Source organism: Anthonomus grandis, chromosome 1 (genome assembly GCF_022605725.1).
Source record: "Anthonomus grandis grandis chromosome 1, icAntGran1.3, whole genome shotgun sequence".
Lineage (NCBI taxonomy): Eukaryota > Metazoa > Arthropoda > Insecta > Coleoptera > Curculionidae > Anthonomus > Anthonomus grandis.
In genome coordinates, this window is record NC_065546.1 from 31,321,840 (window position 1) to 31,344,311 (window position 22,472).

The following is a 22,472-nucleotide window of genomic DNA, read 5'->3' on the forward strand; positions in this document are numbered from 1 at the left end:
ATAAACATCGTCTGCCCAATAAATGTACCCCTATCCAAATTGTAACTACGTGGAAATTATTTCTAATTTTTTCAAATCAATTAAAGTATTTCTCATTTTATCCAGGCAGTTTAAAGAAATTTCTAATTTTTTCAAGGCCCTTAAACTACTTCTAATTTTATCTTGGCAGTACAAAAAGGCTTCTGCTCCCTTCCCTTAAAATTAAATTTTCAACTACATTTAAGTAATTTTTTTTTTTGCCAGGTAATTAAAGAAAATTTTAACTTTTTCCATGCACTCATTTAGGCAAAATTTAGTTTTTAATTGTTTTCAATTTATAATAATAATAATAAATAATTTCTCAATTTTTCAAGATCACAAAAGCATTTCTCATTATTTCAGGGAGGTAAAAGTAATTTTTTTTTCATGCGGACGGCGCCAACTAGAGCGCTTGAGACTCTGCTGAGCCTTCCGCCTCTGGACCTCGTTGTGCAATTCGAGGCAATGAGGACTGCGTACAGGCTATACGTCCTCGGCGAACTACGTGCTGGCGAGACCGGTCACGCAAAAATTTGGTCACGGGCTATAGAGGAATGTCCTCTCCTTCTGATGGGCAGTGACTGCATGGCTCCAATGATTATGGACTGCGAGGGATTCGTGACGCACATTGCAGGCAGAGAGGAGTGGCAGCATTCCAACAGACCTGCATTGCTAAATAGGGGGACCATCTGGTACACAGATGGCTTTAGAATGAATAACAGAGTTGGATCAGGGCTTTGTGGTGGGATCCCACATACCAGTAGGGCATACTCGCTGGGGGAGCACGCCACTGTCTTCCAGGCCGAAGTATTCGCTGTATTAAAATGCGGACAGAAAATCCTAAGCTGCGGACACCGCAATACAGTCGTATCAATATGCTCGGACAGCAGAGCTGCCATTAAGGCTATCACGACCGCAAAGGTAAGCTCCAAGCTTGTACTAGAGTGCATAAAAGTCCTGAAAAAACTGGTACAGGTTGGCCGCAGGGTCCAGCTCGTCTGGATACCTGTCCACGCAGGCCATGCAGGTAATAAGGAAGCGGACTCTCTTGCCAGACTGGGATCCGCGAATGTTCCGATAGGGCCGGAACCCATAGTTGGTATCGCCAAATGCGTTGCGGTCGCGTCAATGAAGGGTCTGATGGACAAGTTGACTCACCGAAGATGGACTGAGTCGCCTGGTATGAGACAGGCCAAAGCGCACATAGGTGGGCCCTCGGCCTGTCTCACCAAAAATCTACTACGCCTAAAAAGACGCGAAATTCGGCTAGTGACAGGTCTTTTAATCGGTCACTGGCACTTAAGAAACCATCGGTATTGCGGACAACTCGGAATGCTGATGGTGCTGTGAGAAGGATGAAACCGTTGACCATGTAGTCGGGGAGTGCCCAGCACTCACGCGCGCTAGGTTCAAATACTTGGGTAACACTTTCAGTGTACCGAGTGACTTAAGGTCCTTCAGACCAGAGAGCCTTATCGGTTTCTCTAAGGCCGTTGGGCTCTGGTAAACCCCGGTGGGGCATGACGGGTCCATCAGGAGACCTATATGCGCAACTGCCTTGGCGGCCCACTGTTTCGACAATTCTATTCAAGTAATTTTTTCTCATTTAACTTAAAATCGAATTTTTTACTATCTGTAAGTGATTTCTCATTTTTCCCAGGCACTCACCATTTTAAACTTTTAACTGCCTGTAAATATTTTATTTTTTTTAAGGCACTTAAATAACTTCTGCTTTTATCTAAGCAGTCAAAAATGTTTCTTATGTTATCTAGGCAATTGAAGAAATTTCTTACTGTGCCAAGCATTTCAATATCTAATTTAGATTACCTGTTAATTATTTCTCATTTTTCTCAAGGCTACTAAACCATTTCTCAACTCTTCCAAGCAGTTAAAAGCTATTTGTTCTCACATCACTTAAAATCTAATTTTGAACTGCCTGTACGTAATTCCAAATTTTTTTCAGGCAACGGAAAAAATTTCTGACACTTCTTTAATCAATTTTTAACTTCCTCGAAATGATTACTTATTTTTTAAAGCGCTTTAAGCATTTCTCATTCCTTCCTGATAGCTAAAATTATTTTTTTATTTTCCAGGCAATAAAAATGATTTTCTCCCATATAACTTTAAATTAAATTTTCAAACGTCTATAAGTAATTGTATATCTTTCCAGGTACTCTAGTATTCAATTTTTAACTGCCTGTAAATTATTTTTATTTTTTTTTAATTCATTAAAGTATTTCGCATTTCTTACAGGCAGTTAAATGTGATTATATAATAATATAATATTTAAAAAATGTCGTTTAGACACTTCTTTCTTGACTTAAAATTGAATTTTCACCTACGAATCACAAAATATCATTACTAATTAAGGAAATTTCTAATTTTTAATCCAGTACTTCATTTTTAACTGCCTGTAAATAATTTCTCATTTTTTTTCAAGCTACTGAAGTAATTTTTAATTTTTTCTAGGTACTCCGATATTTTCTTATTTTTCCCATTTTTCTTATACCATCAAAGGATTTCTCATTTTATCCAGGCAGTTAAAAGTATTTCTTCCAGGCACTAAAGGTGATATTCTATCACTTCATTTTATATTAAATATTTAACTGCCTGTAAGTAATTTTTATTTTTTTCCAGACAATTAAAAAAATTTCTGAGTTTTTCCAGGCACTCTAACATTTCGTTTTTAATTGCCCTTAAATAATTTATAATTTTTTCAAGGCCTATAAACCATTTTTCCTTTTGTCCAAGCCTTAAAAATGATTCTCTTTTACTTCATTTTAAATTCAATTTTTAACTGCTTGTAAGTAATTTTTCCTTTATTTTCAGGTACTCTAATATTCAATTTTTAACTACCTGTAAATGATTTCTATTTTTTTTTAATGCCATTAAAGTATTTCTTATTTTTTCCAGGCAGTTAAATGTGATTACTTCCTTCTTGACTTAAAATTCGATTTTCACCTATGAATTACGAAATATTATTACTAAATAAGGAAATTTCTAATTTTTTCCCAGCTAATCCAGTACTCAATTTTTAACTGCCTGAAAATAATTTGTCTTTTTTGTTCAAGCTACTGAAGTCATTTTAAATTTTTTTCACACAATGCAGTACTTAATTTTTAACTGCTTGTAAGTAATTTTTAATTTTTTCCAGGGACTCCGATATTTTCATATTTTTCTTATTTTTCTCATACCATCAAAGCATTTCTCACTTTATCCAGGCAGTAAAAAGTATTTCTTCAAAGCATTTAAGATGATATTCTCTCACTTCATTTTATATCAAATATTTAACTGCCTGTAAGTAATTTTTTTCAGACAATTGAAGAAATTTTTAATTTTTTTCCCAGGCTCTCTAATATTTCATTTTTAATTGCCTGTAAATAATTTCTTTCTTTTTTTTAAGGCTATTAAAATATTTCTCATTTCTCTTAGTTAAAAATGATTTTTTCTCACTTCACTTAAAATTAAATTTTCGACTACCTGAAAGTAACGTTTTATTTTTTCTAGGTACTTCAATATTCAATTTTTAACTGCCTCATTATTTAAATGCCATTAAAGTATTTCACATTTCTTTTAAGCAGTTAAAAATGATTTTTTCTCACTTCACTGAAAATCCAATTTTCAACTGTTGGTAAGTAATTTCTATTTTTTTTTCAGAAAACTGAAGAATGTTCTCATTTTTTCGAGGCACTTCAATAATATTTCTTAATCTACCTGGAAATGATTTCTCCTTTTTTTTAAAGTATTTAAGCACTTCTCATTTTTTTCAGGCAGTTAAAAGTTTTTTTTTATTTCACCTAAAATTGTATTTTCAACTACCTAATTGAAAAGTTTTTAAAATTTTTTTAAATTTTATTCAGGCAGTTAAAAGTATTTTTCATTTCTTTCAGGTATTAAAAGTGATTTCGTCTCACTTTTTTTTATATTGAATGTTCCTATAAGTAATTTCTTATTGTTTTACAGGCAATTGAACATATTTCTCAAGTCCAATATTCAATTTTTAACTTCCTGTAAGTAAATTCTCATTTTTTCGAGGCTCTTAAACCATTTCTCATTTTTTCCAGGAAGCCAAAACTGATTTTCTCTCATTCGCCTAATATTAAATGTTCATCTGCCTGTAAGTAATTTTTTATTTTTTCCAGGTAAGTAAAGACATTTCTTATTTTTCCAGGAACTCCAATATACAAATTTTAATTGCCTGTAGATTATTTCTCATTATTTCAAGGCTCTTAAACTATTTCTCATTTTATTCAGGCAATTAAAAGAATTTGTCAAATTTTCCAGATATTAAAAGTAGTTTTCTCCCACTTTATCTAAAATTGAATTTTCTACTACCTAGTAGTGATATTTAATTTTTTTCAATTATGTTGCATTGCAATTTAAAAATAACCTATTTTTAAATTCACCCTTTCAGTGCCCCTAACTCCCTTAATATGCATGTTCCGCCCTATATTTATAGGAACTTTTTTTACTATTTTTAAAAATACATTTTCCTTGGCACCCAGTATTTTTAACTTACCGCGTATGCAAATATTTGGTCCATCTGTTTCATTCAGAGAACACTAAATTCAGTTATTATAAATTAAGGATTTATTAATAATTAGGGCTAACAAGTTAGTTTGTTTATTGATCGAAATAATAATATTAGGCAAAGGATGTAAGGTTTCGATCTACGAGTTAATTTAGAAAATTTTCAGGCAAATTATGCAATATAGTCTTAGATACTATTTAATTTCAAATAATTAAAATTTTAAATAATCAAAAATAACGAAACGCGAACGTAGTCGCGTAGTAAGGTGTATATTATTTACTCTCGCACTGGGTATCTATTTAGCGGGTTTATATTGCATTTTGCTTAATTTTGTTGTATGTGATTATTTTAGTAGTTGTTGAATCGTCAGTGTTGTTATTGAACCTAGAAAACCATTTTTTTCAGACATAAAACCTTAGAATACTGTGTAAAATTTTAAGTCGCCCATTTTGTTTATGTGTTGTGTCCACAAATAACTCATGAGCTACGTTCCAATATCCCAGTGTTAAATTGTTTTATGTGAAATGGCAGGCGGAAGCAAAACTTTTAACGGGGATCCTTCAAATAGTTGTTTCAAATGTAAGGCCACTTTCGATGATGTAAAGTCGATTATACAATGTACCGTATGTGGCATGTTTTTTCATGGGAAGTGTGAGAATATGGAGAGAATATGAGAGGCTTTCATATGAAAAAAGCCACTTGGAAATGTGAGGTGTGCGATCCGAATTCCACGGGTGCTATCGGACTTGTACAAAATACTCAAGAGCCGAAGACAAGAAAAAGGAGTCGTTTGGAAGATCAAGGAGATTAAGAAGTAGATGTTGATGCTGCATTGTTACTACTAGTAGAGAAAACAAAAGAGTTAAGCCAAAAAGTAGATTTGTTGTTGTTGGAAAACCGTAGCCTTAAAGTCGAGATAGCTAGTTTAAAAGAAAATAAGCAATTTGTGACAGTACAGCCAAAGGGTAATGTTGAAGCAACCTATGCTACAATGTTACAAAAAAACGATAATAAGGTATTGATAGTAAAACAAAAGTCTCCTCAAAAAGATGTACAGAAGGTAAAAGAAGATTTAAGAAGTAAAGTAGATCCTACTGATTTAGGTGCGGGCTTAACTTTGGGGAAGACAACAAATAATGGAGGAATTATTCTAAAATGTGGTACAGAAAAGGAGATATCCAATATTCAAGCCCACATTCAGAATAAAATGAGAGATTGTTATAGTGTGGATATCCCAAAAGTGTTAGAACACCATGTTAAAGTAGTGGGCATAAGTCAATCTGAGTATCCCCTTCCAGAAAATGAGATTGTAACAAAAATAAATAAGCAAAACAACTTGCAAGATAGTCCCAACAAGAAAATAAAAATTGTAAAAAAATCGAATATTCTAAGCAAAAAATTTAGCATGGTCCTAGAAGTTGATGCTACTACGTATGGTGTTTTTATTGAAAAAAAAGAATAAATATCGGATGGAACCGCTGTATAGTCTTCAACGAGTAGAGAATTCGAAGGTGCTTTAGATGTTGTCGATATGGTCATTTACTTAAGGATTGTAAAGAGAACAAAGTATGTGCAAAGTGTTGTGAAAACCACGATGCTAAAGAATATAATGTGAATTTTGTTAAATGTGTAAATTGTGTGGTGTCCAATAAAAAATATGGTCTTAACTTAAATATAAATCATATTTCATAGGAACTGAATCCTATAAGACAATAGAAGAAATTCAATGTAGTAAGTACATAATATAGCAACTAAAACCCAATATTGTACTAAGCTCCAACATTATTTATTTTAATTGTCAAGGTTATTTAAATAATAAGCATAGTATTATTTTGCTGGTTAACGATTGGAGGCCGAAAGTTGTTCTTTTGAGTGAGACACATATAACACCTGATGTCGAACCATGAGAGCTGAACATAGATGGGTACATGTTGGAACAGTGTAACAGTAATAACAGTAGAACAGGAGGAGTTATGACCTTGATAAGATCTGATATTCGATATAAAAGGAAAAATGTCCTTTTTGTTAATTCTTGTGTCTGGTTATTGTCCTTGGAATTGTCTGTGTGGAATATTAAGTATTTGTGTTCAGTGTTGTATCATCCACCAAACAAATATGACGCCAATTTTTTAGATTTCCTCGAAGAATATTTAGATGAAGTAAGCAGTTTTAATGGTACTAACATTATTGTTGGTGATTTTAATTTCGATCTACTGAAACACACCTTTTATGGGAATAAAATAAAAAATCTTACAGATTCAAAAGGATTTACACAAATAGTGAAAGAGCCTACCAGAATAGTTCATACAAGCCAGTTCATACATACCACTCTAATAGAATTTATTATTACAAATGATAAGGTACATCTGACCCCTAAAATCAGTGACCACTCAATTATACCTATTTTATTTAACCAGCAAGAAAAACCACCTGTTGATACCGTGATTTATCAAAGATCTTTTAAAAATTATAATTCTAATCATCTACACAATAACAAAGCAAGAACAAGGATAGCTCTGATGTAAATTTACTGGCAGACTCTATGATTGGGGATATTGAGACGATCTTAGACCAAATGTGCCCTAAAGTCAAGATTATCCAAAAGCAAAAATATGTGGATAAAAAATGGATAACCTCTGACATTTAAAACCTTATGCATGAAAGGCATATTTTGTATAAAAGGTCTGGTCTTTATAGGAGTGAGGGTGCCTGGGATGAGTATAAGGCAAAAAGAAATATTATTGTTAATAAAATTAGAGTAGAGAAGGAAAAATTTTATGCAGAATGCATAGATGAAAATAAAAACAACCCTAAGGAATTATGGAAAAATCTTAAGACTCTACTACCTGGTAAAAGTCAAACAGTGCCCAATGAAATAAATTTTGAAGGAGAACTGGTAAATCAAAAAGTGGTGATTGTACAAAAAATTAATAAATATTTTATAGATAGTATCGACAGTATCATTCAAAATATTCCACAATCTCCAAATATGATAACTCATTTTACCAGGGCCCCTGAACTAATAAGATCTTTTCCGAGTTTAAAAAAATTTCAATGAAACGAATGAAAGAAATTCTAAAAAATCTGAAAAAAGTAGGAGGAGGTAAGAGTGTTAAGTTTTCATTTAATTTTCATTTAGTTTATTTAGTTCATATTAATTCATGTTCTTTTATCACTCGGTATTTTTCTTTAGTTTAAAGCATCTTTAGATGTAATCCCAAAAAAGTCGTTCTATATTCCACATCACTGTGTTTTAAAGGATTCAAGTCCCACTACTAAGCTTCGTGTCGTATTCAATGCCTCTGCCAAACCATCAGATGGTATGTCACTTAATGATCATCTTCTGTCTGGCCCAAAATTGCAAGCTGACATTTTTGCGTTGCTTCTTGGTTTTAGAATTCATCGCTTTGTTTTCCTAGCGGATATTCGTCAAATGTTTCGGCAAATTATCGTTAACCCTGCCCACACTGATGATCAGATAATTGTTTGGCACTTTTCTAAAGATCAACCTATAGCTGATTACCGCCTTCTCACGGTAACGTATGGACTAACATGCGCGCTATCAAGCGATTATTTGGCTATCAAGTCATTGTTTGTTCTGGCTGAAGAGGAAAAGGATAATTTTCCTGAGGCCTCGCAAATTATTTTAAATTCATGCTATGTTGATGATCTAACTGGAGGTTCATCAACAATTGAAGATTCTAGAAAACTTCAAAAAGACTTAGCACTGATGCTGCAGAAAGGAGGGTTCGAACTTGTACCGTTATTTACTTTTGTAGTTTACTACCTAACGGTCAGGCAACCACTCGTTTTAGTTGTGCAAAATCAAAAGTTGCACCACTAAAGACACTTTCTATACCACGTCTAGAACTTTGTGCGGCCGTGCTATTGTCTCGTTTGCTATCACATGTTTACGATATTTATAAAACATCTTTTGTTATCAATAAAATATACGCCTGGAGTGATTCTACAATAGCACTTTCTTGGATTAAAGCCTCTCCGCATCGGTGGAGTACTTTTGTTAGCAACCGCGTTTCTTTTATCCAAGAAAGATTACCTTTATCTTGTTGGCATCATGTTTCATCTGAGAATAATACAGCCGACCTCGGTTCTAGAGGTTTGCTCCCTATGGAGTTATGTAATAGTTCGCTTTGGTGGGCGGGTCCTAGTTTTTTAATTAGCTCAACTCGCAACTGGATCTCCTTCATAAACACTCCTTCAACTTCACATGATTTACCTGAAGAAAAGAAACATGTCTCTCAATTTTTTCTTCTAAGGATTTTCTGGATAATCTTATTTCAAGGTTCTCGTCGCTCGACAAACTGAAACGCATTATGGCCTATATTCTTCGCTATAAGCATAATATTTCATTGCCCCGCAAAAAATATGAGGGTAACCTTGCTTTGGTAGAACTCCACAATGCATTAATGCTTTTGGTTAGACATGTTCAGTCACAAACCTTTTCCTCGGATATAATGTTAATTCAAGGAAATAAAATGCCTTCGAAAGCGTTTAGAAAATTGAATGTTTTCCCAAATAGTGCTGGGATACTACGTGTCGGTAGTAGATTAAAACATTCTTTAAGTTTTAACAATAACTATCCCGCTCTCCTACCCAGTAATCACGAGTTTACAAGGCTTGTAGTTACTTTTTTTCATTTAAACTATTTTCACGCTGGTGTGCAGAGTGTTCAGTTTCTTAGTACACAGCAATTTTGGATATTGTCATCTAAAGCCGTTATTCGTCGTATTCTTGGTAAATGTGTTAGATGCTTTAGATGTAGGCCTCAGTCAATTCAACCTCCTATGGGTGATTTGCCTGCATCCCGCGTATCACAGGTAAAACCTTTTCTTCATACCGGCGTTGATTATGCTGGTCCATTCAATGTCATGATGTCTCGTTACCGCGGCTGTCGTACCAGTAAGGCCTATTTATGTTTGTTTGTTTGCTTTGCGACTAAAGCTTTGCATTTAGAATTGGTATCCAGTCTATCTACGGAAGCTTTCTTAGCTGCTTTGAGACGATTTGTAGCTCGCCGAGGTCGCTGCCAACATTTGTACAGCGATTGTGGTAGCAACTTTATTGGTGCATCCAAGTAGTTAAATAATTTTATGTTAAAATCCGCCGCATCTGAAGGTATAACATGGCATTTTAACCCCCCCTCTGCGCCCCACTTTGGAGGATTGTGGGAGGCCGGAGTGAAATCTGTAAAAACTCATTTATACAGAGTCATTGGTATGCAGTGTTTGACCTATGAGGAGCTAAATACTGTATTGGTTCAGATTGAGGCCTTTCTTAACTCGCGACCTCTTACACCCTTTAGTAATGATCCCAATGATATGACCGCTCTAACCCCGGGTCATTTCCTGACCCTGGAACCTCTGAGTGTTCCTCCTGAATTGGATGTCACCTCACTTCCCGTTCGTCAATTGGATCGTTGGCAAATGCTTCAAAAAATGCACCAAGATTTTTGGCGTCGTTGGTCTGGTGAGTACTTGCATACGTTGCACCAACGTGCTAAGTGGCATAAATCCAGTGGTAATCTTTCACCAGGAACTTTAGTTTTAATTCGCAATGATTGGGCCCCTCCTCTGCATTGGTCAATGGGCCCCATAACTGAGGTACATCCAGGTTTAGATGGAATAGTGAGAGTTGTTACTGTTCGCACTAGTAATGGGACTTTAAAGCGACCTGTGGTGAAGCTCTGTCCTTTGCCACTTTCGGAAGACTTGAGAAGAGGAAGTTTAGAGTCGCGACTCAACACCGAGAAATCGCTAGCGTGAAAGTGTAGATAATTCGTAAATCTCGGCCACCGATAATAAAAGGTAAGGTCTCACAACAGCTTTTTCCAAGTTTTTAGTTAATCTCATTAAGTGTTTACAGTCCACTAAATTACTTTTTTTTTCCTTTTTTTTTTCATCGTGAGTTAACTAACTTTTTAATTTTATTTTTTATTTGAACTCAGCGCAATTAATCAACAAAGAGTGGTATATCCGAGGCTGTACTGTCTGATGTAGGTGACCGTCTGTTAAATATTATAAACAGTTCTTTAAGCAACGGTATGTTTCCAGAATCCTTGAAACTGTCCTCTGTTATTCCTGTTCCAAAAGTACAAAATACCATTAATCACAATGAATTCAGACCCATTAACACCGTACCTGTCTATGAAAAGCTCCTTGAGGTTTGTGTAAAAGAGCAACTTCTTGATTTTTGCAACGAAAATTCAATAATCATTTCCAATCGATCAGGTTTCCATCAGAATCACTCTTGTGAATCAGTGGTTGTCGATATTTGTGATAATTTTCTCAGAGCCATTGACAGTGATAACTATATTTTAGCCGTATTTTTAGATTTTAAAAGAGCTTTTGAAACCATTGATAGGAATATTTTAATTAAAAAATTAGCAATATTAGGCATTAGGGGTACAGTCTTAAACTGGTTTAAATCTTATCTATGTAACAGAGTCCAACGTGTTAAGTATGTTAGTTGTCTTTCTGCCGTTCTTGATGTTATATTTGGTGTACCGCAAGGCACAGTGTTAGGTCCATTATTGTTTACACTATACAGTGGTTTTATTTCAAAACGATCCACCCTTAATAACTTTCTTAAAAAAAAAAAAAAAAAAAAAAAAAAAAAACACGTCAAATTAGATATGCAGGGGGACGTTTAATTATGCATTTACTGAAGTTCTGTCAATCACCTCCTCACCTCCAGCTAACCTTTAATATGTCAAATGGGAACCCCCATCGTGTGATACATCATAGTAAGCAGCGTAAAATTCTCTATTCAACGGTACCAAAAAAATTTTTTTATATATATTAATGATATGATAAAAGTAGTCAAAAAATGTAAAACCTTTTATTTGCAGATGATACCATAATTTACACAGTTGGTAAAAATCTTAATAAACTGGTATCTAATATAAACACTGATCTTGCTAACTTATTTGGCTGGCTCTGCCACAATAAACTGAGTTTAAATGCCAATAAATAAAAATTCTATGTGTTTAACAGAAAATGAAGATTGAGCCGGGTAGACATTGAGGCTATGGACATTATTGTAGATGGAACAAAAATTCTTTTTGAATAGGAAATAAAATACTTAGGCACTATATTGGACGCAAGCCTAAACTTCCATGTGCATGCTAATAATTACATAATGAGGAAGTTTTCAAAGAAAGTCTATCAAAATCTATCAATGCGCACAAAACTAATGCTTTATAATGCTATTGCCCTACCCCATCTGCAATTCTATTCGACATTATTATTTAATTTACCCCAATATATAATAAACCAGTTTGAAATAATACAAAATAGAGCTATAGGACTGATCCTTATATGTAATCGTTATACCCCAGTTGTGTCTATGGTAAACGTCCTAGGTATGTTGTCTGTGAACCAAAGAATAATGTTTAATGTTTATCTGTTTATTTTTATATTAAAACATCGTCTGCTACCAGACTATATCTGTGATAAACTGACAATTTTTAGTGATGTTTATAATTATCATGCTCGCAACCGAACAGATTTCCTAGTTGACAGATGTAATACAACTCAGTTCCTCAAGTTAATAATATTAGGGGCTTAATAGAATTCAATTGGTTACCGGCTAGTCTTAAATCCTGTGATAGATTTAACGTGTTTAAAAGCCTCTTGAGAAAATTTGTTCTAGACATTTAGTATTAATCTTTTTTATCTTTATTCTGTGTTATGAACTTCATATCTTGTGTTATATCATTATACGTTTTATTTTATAGGTTTAAATTATTTTATGTCATTTTAAGTTTAATTTATTATCTATTTTACCCTAATATTATTGTGTGTTTTTTAACTCATTTTATATTTTAAAATTTTATTTTTATAACTCATGTTTTATTATTTATTCTTTAACGTTTAACTTAAGATTTTATTTATATGATTTTATTTTTGCATTGTATATGTTTGTTTCTCTTACCTTTTTTTATATTCCCACTCATATGTGAATGCACTATTATTGTAATATTATCCTTATTTTTTGCTTTTATATTATATTAAATGCCATAATATGTATTTTATTTTTATGTAGCAGAATTGGCTAAATAAAGAATATTATTATTATTATTATTATTATTATTATTATTATTATTATTATTATTATTATTATTATTATTATTATTTATAGACAATATGTATCGTATTATCTAATAGCACTAAACTTTCTTGTATTATTCACACGACAGAGTTATTCAAATGACGATCATCCCCTGCTCCGACATGTAAACCGCAAGTTTTAAATTCAAGTTTCCAGGAACTCTTGGTAGTCCTGGAGAGTGAACCGGGGAGAATTTCGGTGGCGAAGTTTCCATCATCCCTCTCGGATTCGGATGTCGTAAATCAACCCCATCTCTCTCACCCCTCATTGCCCTCCCACCCCGAAAACGCGTTATGCAGTGGCACGCCCCGGGACGTGCTTAATTAAAATTATTCATGGACAGCGGTCTCATAGAGGCAGTAAATTTAGCGGCACCAGGACTCGATTTTGGCACGTCGGTCGGTGCTTTTGACTTTTTCAGTTTTACCGATTTTGTGACTCGCATGTTACAGCATTAGGTTTTTAATGACGCATACTATTTGTTCAGTAACAGTCGATGCAGCTGATCCCTTGCAAACATTAATCAAGTTCTATTTTCGATTTTATATCGCTAACTCAGTTTGAAGTTTTATAGGCAATTGATATGCAGGAAATTCCCTGCATATCTAGTCTAGTCGTCTTACGCATGGCGGTCAGCCTACTGGTGTTATAGCTCAGTTTGAAACTCTTCGAGATTTTATCTGCTCAATTTTTTGTAGAGCGACAGTTGTTTATAACGTAGTAAATCCCGGACTGTTCAATCATAATGTCCTTTTTTTACAGAGTATTAATTATTTTGTAAAAATAGGAAGATTGTACAATTGAAAATATTTTTACACTTTTAAGGAGCTTTATAATTAAGCTGATTGCAGCTTTCAAATGAAGGACAATGCTGATGAACCCCTTCAAAAGTTTCAATTTAGGCTGGTACAGGTTTTTGAGCTTGTCTTTATGTTTAGTTAAAATTAGGAAGAAAAAGAGAAAACCTTGGTACAGCAAGGGCCTGCTCATTTGAGATAAAAATCTTAGATTCTTGCAGTACATTAGAAAATCCTTTTATAATCATGAACGTCTTTTACTATACTTAAATTAAACTAGCTTTGCATGATATAAAGGACAAGTATTCTGCTGGGTGGGATAAAGTATCTGTGAGAGTTCTGGCGGCTCTCCCAGAAGCCACACTGCATGTACTTTCTGACGTATCCTCTGGCACTTCTCCTTGGGCTTTTAAGGACACCTTAGTTATTCTATTGCATAAAGAAAGTGACTTTAACAGTCCTTCGGCCTCTTTTAGGCCAATAAAATTGCTTCCAACCCTTGATAAACTTATTGAAAGACTGGTAAAAACTCGTGTGATGGGCTTTCCTTGAAGGCGTACTCTTTTTAACATTTATCACTTTAGTTTTCAGCCGGGGATCACCACCGATGATGCTATTTTTAACCACCCGAAGTCCTTTTACTTAAATTTAAAAGCAGTTTTTTGTGACTCATTCAAGGTCTTTAACTGAGTGAATCATAAAAATCAAATCTGCCTCAGACGCTTGAGGCCTATGGTTTCAGGGAAGTTGTACTTGACTGATTTAGCTCTTATAGTTCTCAGATAGAATACAAAAAGTGGTTTTTGGTAACAAAAAGTCTAAAAGGCTACCTATCGACGTTGGCCTGCCGCAAGGTCGAGTACTTGGCTCCATCTTGTTTTTTAATTTATATCGATGATCTTCCTCTGATCTTTATTTCTGGAAAATTCACAATTTTTGCCTACCACACTGTAACCACTTTATATTAGATTTCTGTTTTTTATAAAAATTGACTGATGTTGAAAGTCTTTAATAGAGTGGCACATATGCTAACGGCAGCTTATCAGTCTGGAGAACATTAATTGGTGGTGGGTTGGCACGAATTATTCTAGAGATGCTTACCTTTTAAATTATAGGCGCCATCCAGTTTATGTGTTTATTTAAAGTGCTGTTGAAGAAACCTGTAACTGGCAAATTGGTTCTCATTTTAACAAGCGGACGTAAAAAAATGTAACGCATAGTAAAACACAAAATAAGCTTCAATTATTAACAAAACTATATTATAAAAATATGCAAATATTGGTCAATGTTCATGGTTTAACCTTAAATTGTTGTAGAATTATTAAATTTTTTTGTCAAAGAACAATCCCTGAAATCAAAACTCTATGCACTAAAGTAATAAAACATTAAAAAAACGAATAACCCGTTAGTATGTAACTACCCTTTGGCCAAAGTCAGTCATACCGCACTGGATACGGTACAACATGTACATACTAATTAAAGAAAAATAAATATACCCTTGAGTAGGGTTGCTTACATATAATACTGTATGAAATTCAGGATAGTAAATTAGGAGGGATTAAATAAATTATGATTTGAGTAGATAAGCAAATTAAATTACACTGCACATTGCCAAGAAAGAACTTTGGACACTAGACAATAATTAATATATTAAGAAGTCATTAAATAATTAGCTAATATGACTAGTCCCAAAATCTAAATAACAATAACAAATCAGAAATAACAATATTGCTTACACATTACTTTTATCTGGTTTGACCTGGTAACCCACTGTGTAGATTCAAGGACAGCAGCTGACTAATGTCCAATCAATAACGTAATGAAGAAGCAAGAAACACTGATAAACCTCTAATTTATGATGGGAAATGGGAACGGCATCTGAGATGACTCGGGATGGTCTTGGGATGGCCCTTAAGACTTGCTTCGCTTAAGACTCGCCTTAAGACCTGGCTTAAGACCCTGCATAAAATCTTACTTAAGACCCTAAAATATACGTGAAACTCAAGATGTTAGAGGGTCTTTTATAAAGTAATCTTTCACATTTCATGGCTAATGAAGCCATGATGTAACTAACCATGAGGTCGAATCTGAAACCTCGAGCAAAAAACTTGTAAACCCGAAGACCGCACCATTTGGAAAAAAAGCTAAAACGCAATTTCTGTGTAACTCATCGACGGATATATGAAGAGTAACTTCTTAAAACAAATTATGTCTATCAAAACTTTTTTTTCACCTACAGCAAAAAACAAATATTTCTTGTTTCTTTTTATTTTAAGCCTGCGTATTAAGGTAGTTTCATAGATACTTGTCAATACTCCTGTTCAAAGTTCTTGTTGAGGTCAAAATTAACACAGGTTGTGAGAAAATGCCACTTCATGTGGCATTGTGGTTATGCCACTTTATGTTGTAAATATGGAATAAAAAAGATATAACCTGTGATGTGAGCTGTGAACCGACCTTAAAATGTATTTGGCAACATTGCCAATCAGATGTAATTGACATGACACATGACATTGACATACATATATAAAAAGAATTTTCAATAGAGGAGTCGCTTACTAGAAGTCAACCTGAGTAGTTTCTTTTCTAAAACCTTTTTCAAGAAAGACCAAATTAAACATGGCGCAGCCTTACAATGAGCTTACGATCAAAGAAAAAGAAATTCACCATCATCCTATGACAAATACACCGTATAGCCGCGTTTTTCACCGGAAAAACCGGTGAGCGGCATCGCTGGGCCTGTTGAAGCACCATATGTTGTATGCACCATAATTTTCCTGGTATCCCGCCCATGTCTTACCAAGGCAATGTAGCTGAGAACTGGAATTTTTGGAAGCAAAGGTTGCTCATTTGATTCTTGCATCAATTTTTTTTTTAAATTAATCTAAAAGGCACAATTTCATAATTACAATTTTTTTTTAAGTACATAGTATTCACAATTTACAGTAATTTTTTTTATACAAGAATCAAATTTAGCAATAAAAGCAAACAGTTTGCTACCCATTATATACTACATAGTTTAGGTAATTTCATATAATTTACATTAAATTGAAAAAAAAAATAAAAAAAAGGCGGGAGATAATAGATAAGAAATTTTAGTACAGAGTTAGCTGCTAGACCAAGGTTAAATGTTATGTACTTGTACACTAAATGTTTATTGTAACGATTGTAATATGTGATATTAAATTTAAGGAATAATAGTAGTAATAAGAAGTGAGCGACAACAATATGAAAAACTATATCTGTGATAAAAAATTGTAACTTATAGTAAGTTATTTAAAAAAAAAATTAAATTAAAATTTTTTTAATGTTATTTTAAATTTAAAGAAAGGGGGATGTGATGTGAGCTGTGAACCGACCTTAAAATGTATTTGGCAACATTGCCAATCAGATGTAATTGACATGACACATGACATTGATATACATATGAAAAGGATTCTGAATAGAGGAGTCGCTTACTAGAAGTCAACCTAAGTGGTTTCTTTTCTAAAACTTTTTCCAAGAAAGACCAAATTAAACATAACCCAGCTGAGCAATTTTTTCACTTAATGTAAAATAAAACATAAAATCAAGTTACGAGAAGTAATTTTATTAGAAAAACTTATAAATTAAATATGGTCCACTTGATCTTCTTTTTAAGTATTCGCGGAAGTTCTCTTTCTCTTCATTGTCTTGTGCTTCTTCTGGAATTTGTGGTGCAATACTTAAGGCATGGGTAAAGAAAGCTGAAGATGCTAACGGAATTCTATCTTCCCAGTCGATTCTAAATCTAGCTTGGAGCAATTTTTTACCATATTTTTTTTTATCTTCGTTGATTAAATTCGACGAAGATAAAATATATTCTGACCACGCTTTACTAATGGCATTGATATTTTTGATTCGTCGTCAAAAATAACAATTTTATTAAATATCAACCAATCAACACGTTAATACATCAACAGTTAAACTTTAATGAGTAACGATATTAGGTATGGGAGAATTTAAAAAATCAGATGATTTACACGATGTAGTCATGCGAATTTGCCGCCTCCTATTGGCCAAATATCGCAATGCGTTTTGATGCATCAGATCTCGCGAACATAATGCGTTTCGATGTATTTTGCACAGAATTGGACAAGAATACAGGGTGTTTCAGAACTATGGCATCAAACTTCTAGGGGTTGTTCAGTGCAACAGTAGAATCCATTTGAGTATAGGAATCCTGGTCCAGAAATGCGTCACTACGCCACATCGGCCCTAAGACGCGTTAAAATTTATAAAAAAACATTAATTACCTAAATAGGATCTGCTGCCTTTATTTTTACCTTTTTTACATGATACCATAACAACAATTGTTTAAAATCAACGCTTATTAATGTCAATTCTCAATGTCATGTTTAAAAATTTTATAGCTTACAATTTTTAAACATTTATTGCTAATGGAAAATTTTACCAATCAAGAATTGGCGGATATGCATTTGGCAAATGGAGCAACAAACTGCAATGCATGAGCAGCATCACGGTTGTATCACGAACGTTATCCTGAACGACAGCTTTGCTGAAGTTTATTGCGGTTCATCGGCGGCTCGCTGAGACAAGCATGTTTAAGACCAAGATCATGATACTGGTGTTGCTCGAACCGTAAGAACGGTCGAATTTGAAGAAGAGGTGCTTCAGCGAGTTGCCGATGAACCATCAAATAGTACACGTGACGTCGCTAAGAATATGAGTACGAGTAACGCTTCTGTCTGGCGGGTACTACACGAGCAACAACTCCATCCTTAACACTTCCAGAAAGTTCAAGGTATGACTGCAGCCGATTATCATCCTAGAGTTAAATTTTGTCGATGTCTTCTGGATCACATCATTGCACAACCAAATTTTTTACGATATGTTTTGTGGACTGATGAAGCCTCTTCCACAAAAGATGGTATCTTTAATAGTAGGAATAGCCATGTTTGGGACGAAGAAAATTCTTATGCAATTTTTCCAAGAAAACATCAGAATCGGTGGTCTGTCAACGTATGGCAGGCATTGTTGATGATTATTTAATTGGGCCATACCTTCTACCGGAACAGTTAACAGGACCTATTTATCTGCGTTTTTTGGTGGAAGTTCTCCCAGAACTCCTTGAAAATGTTCCAATAAACGTTAGACAGCAAATGTGGTTTCAGCATGATCGAGTGCCGGCTCACTTTGCTTTACAAGTACGCGAGTATTTGGCTCAGCGGTTTGGGCACCGTTGGATTGCCAGAGGTGGAGCAGTTTCTTCTAGGTCACCCTATTTAACGTCGCTCGATTTTTTTTTGTGGGGACATGTAAAGTCTTTAGTCTACAAAACTCCAGTAGAATCAGAGCTAGACTTAATTAGACGAATAACAGCAGCATTTGAAATCATTCAAAACGAGGATCAAATTTTTAGTGTAGTCCGCCGAAATCATGTGCGGCGTTTAAATCGGTATATTGAAGTTGGAGGAAGACATTTTGAACAATTGTTGTGATGGTATCATATACAAAAGGTAAAAATAAATGCATCAGATCCTATTTAGGTAATTAATATTTTTTTTAAATTTAAACGCGACTTAGGGCCGTAGTGGCGTAGTGACACATTTCCGGACATGGGTTCCTATACTCAAATAGACCCTGTATAATGCTATTTGATTTATTCTGAGTTAATACGTGTATCGAAGAGGTGAAAATAAATCCAAAACCGCAACAAACTGAGTTTTGTCCTCAAGTAGACATAATGCGCTTTAATAAGTAGCTCCTCAGATAAGCCCATGCAGGCTCAGTTTTTCAAGAATTGACAAGACAAAGTTAGCCCGCTTAGATTTAAGTTGCAGCGAGTACGGAAATCAGTCTTATATCAAAAGGCAAAGTATTCAAATTACTGAAAAAATCGGTAAAAAGTTGATGACGAGGGACAGACAGATCACGTTAATCGACGAAAAATCACGTTAGTCAGAGAAAGATAGAGAAAAACAACCTGATTCCAGTAAATTGCTTAAAATTCAAAGCAAAGAACAGCTAGCACCATGTAGAAGCTCTTATTTTTTAGTTCTTTTAAAGTCATTAACCGACTTTACACTAGATGTTGCGATCAGTACATTTTTATACAATAATAAATTATTACTATAAAAGCAACAAAAAAAAATAAAAACACTAAAACACTACTATCCTTTGGCATGATACAAAGCCAGAAAGAATGAAGACTACCGTTGATAGTAATTTGACATAAAACAGTGGTGTGATAGTAACAATCTAGTATTTAATGCCTCTAAAACCAAAATTCTTACTTTCAAATGCAATCTTCAGGCAACAGCTTTTAATGAAAATGTAATTAATCCTTATACCTTAACCAAATTTCTGGTTTTGACAATTGATATTAATTTAAAACTTGAAGACCATGTCTCTAGTTTGCAAAAAAAATCTTACAATTGTTGCGCCACTAGAGTAATTACAAATTCTTTTTGCAGTGACTAAGACTGTATGTCATGTCCTCATTGAATCCCATCTTAGATATGATGTTGTATTTTGGGAAGCATGTGCTCAGCATTTATTTAATTCTATGTTTGTTTTGCAGAAGAAAATGTGTTTCTTCGTTTCTTGTGTCGAGTACCATTTTGTACTCCTTGCCATGAACTGTTTCTAAAACGGTCTATTTTAACTCTGCTTTCCTTTTTTATACTTGAAACAGCTTGAATATTCCATAAAAAATATAACCAATAAATTAATCATCTATCCGTGTACAATCTTCCTATTTCAAAAACTGAAAAACAAGAGCCTCTTTCGTATATAAAGGCCAAAAGATTTCTAGCCACCTACCTCTAAATTTGCGAACTATTGAGTGCACCTTAGATTTAAAAGGAAGTTGAAAAAGCTGTTTCTGGGTAAAGCTTTTTATACTTTAAACGAATTTTTTGAACGTAACCTTTAATAAAATGTCGGTATTTATGTTTTTGTATATTTGCCCATATTTTAGTTTTATTTATGTAGTCTTTTTACCTCTTTATACCTTTGTGATGTTACCGCCCATATTTTATTTTTAATATTATTTTTAAAATGTATACTTTAGATAGTTTTAGTAGGTATCCTTGTTTTTAACTTTATTTAGCTTTTGTTAAAAACTTTTATCTTATGACAATAAAGCAATTTTTGAATTTAAATTTGAATACAAATAGATGTTTTTTTTATGCTATCGGGTGAACTACATCAGAAAAATAAAATTTTCAAAAGATTCAAATATTTAAAAATTATTTGGTGATGACATGACCGTAGAGGTTAAACATGTGTAGACTAAGAATCTATACGTCGCCCTTATCAGAAAAACCCGTAATTCTACTTTTGAGGTAGTCGGACATTTTGGAGCTATTGTTGTGCAAAAAATTAGCTAAATTTTTGGAAAATCCCGTAACTACAAGAAAATGTGCTAAAAAGTAAATGTAATAATATCCTTCCATGCCTATTAATAATAGTCTATTATGTTTTTGTAAAAGTCTCGAGGTAATTAAATTTTAGAATTTTTCTTACTGCATATCTCTTTGCAACGCAGTGTGTTGTGTATATCCCATGCGGTAGACCAACGCATGCGTTTGTACCGCATCCGTTGAAACCGGATCGTGTATATCCGCACTAAGCGCTAGCAACGTAGATCAACGGTTCATTCGATAATTACTAAATTTTGTTATATACAGACTGGGTTGTTATAGAACTCTGTTTTAGCTTTTTCTTTACTGAGATACAACTGCTTTGTTGGAGTCCTAGGTACTTATAAGTTGCCCGTAAGAATAGTGCAGGAATAATAGTGATGTTATTTTATAAGTAGCATATTATCTTTTTTATTTCTTATCCTTTTTTAACTCTGAGTACCGCACACTTATATATAGGTCCATTTCCATTTTTATTGACTTGCTGAATGTTTTGACAATTTTTAAGAGGCTCTGAAATGCTCAAATACAATTTAAGTTCGTCAAAGTAAAACAGATGCCTCAGTTTAGCATCTCCAATAATCAGGTAACTATTTCCACTTTGATTAAGCATTTAACTAAGTGGGCTTATAAACAGAACCAAAGAGGACTCAAGCTGTCGCCCTGAATGATGCCCCTGGCTATTTTGATTTCTTGGGTTTTGTGTTTACTTGTTAAAAGTGCAGGTCTCTAAAGGAGCGTTTAGATCGCGCGAGCACGCATGCACTGAGCCTTTGCGCACAAACGCTCACAGCATTCGAGCGTGTTCACCAAAATTGTTTAAATATAAACACACGCTCGCTACACATAAGCTGATCCAGTTGTTCGGGGAAACACAAAAATGGAAGACCAAGAAACAGCAGCGGCCGCTTTGTAATGTATAGATTAATTTAAAAAAAAAACAGGAGAAAAAATTTCGATGCCATCGTTGGTGGCAAACAGAACTTTTTCGTTATAGCACAAATTAATATTGTATTTAATCATTTGATATCCGAAAATGGTTACGATCAATATTTTTAAGCTTGATAATACCTATTACACACACAAACAGGGATACTAGGATATTATAGAATACGTAAATATATTAGAGAATACGTTTAGCTCTGACTTTGCGCTTTTTAGCAACTGATGGAGATTCGTACAGCAGCATCCAGTGCCTGTTTAAAGCCTCTAAATCTTCCAAAACCCTTATTTTTCCTGAAGTTTGCCAAACCATAGTAGGAGTACTACGTGAACGGAAATATATAAAGATAAGAAACATTAAAATTTGTTGTCATCGTTGTCAAATTTAATTTTTAGTAGGTTACATAAAAACAAATAAATATATTTTAATTTCTTTGTTGGTTAATTTTAAACATAGTTACGAAAATAGCAGTTAAAAAAATTTATTTAGTTGCCACCAAACGGCTGCAAGTAGGTATGGTCGTATTTATATGAGCGTCAATTTAGGTATTATTGCAAAAGGGATTAATCACCAGAGCGGTCAGTTAAGGAGGGAGGAAGTAATAATATTTAAAAAATTATATCTTAATTTTCAATATTTAAATTGTT

At 33.8% G+C, this 22,472-nt stretch overlaps 2 protein-coding genes across 6 annotated transcripts in view; one reads left to right on the forward strand and one right to left on the reverse strand.

Moving 5' to 3' along the window:
- The window catches only part of LOC126742578 (follistatin-related protein 4-like), a 483,850-nt gene that overhangs the window by 167,914 nt on the left and 293,464 nt on the right, over positions 1-22,472 (reverse strand). The window lies entirely within an intron of this gene.
- LOC126742608 (uncharacterized) lies at positions 418-1,911 on the forward strand. The gene is made up of 2 exons (XM_050449342.1): positions 418-939; positions 994-1,911. Exons 1-2 carry the CDS (start codon positions 484-486, stop codon positions 1,366-1,368), a joined length of 831 nt encoding a protein of 276 aa, XP_050305299.1. The 5' UTR covers positions 418-483; the 3' UTR covers positions 1,369-1,911.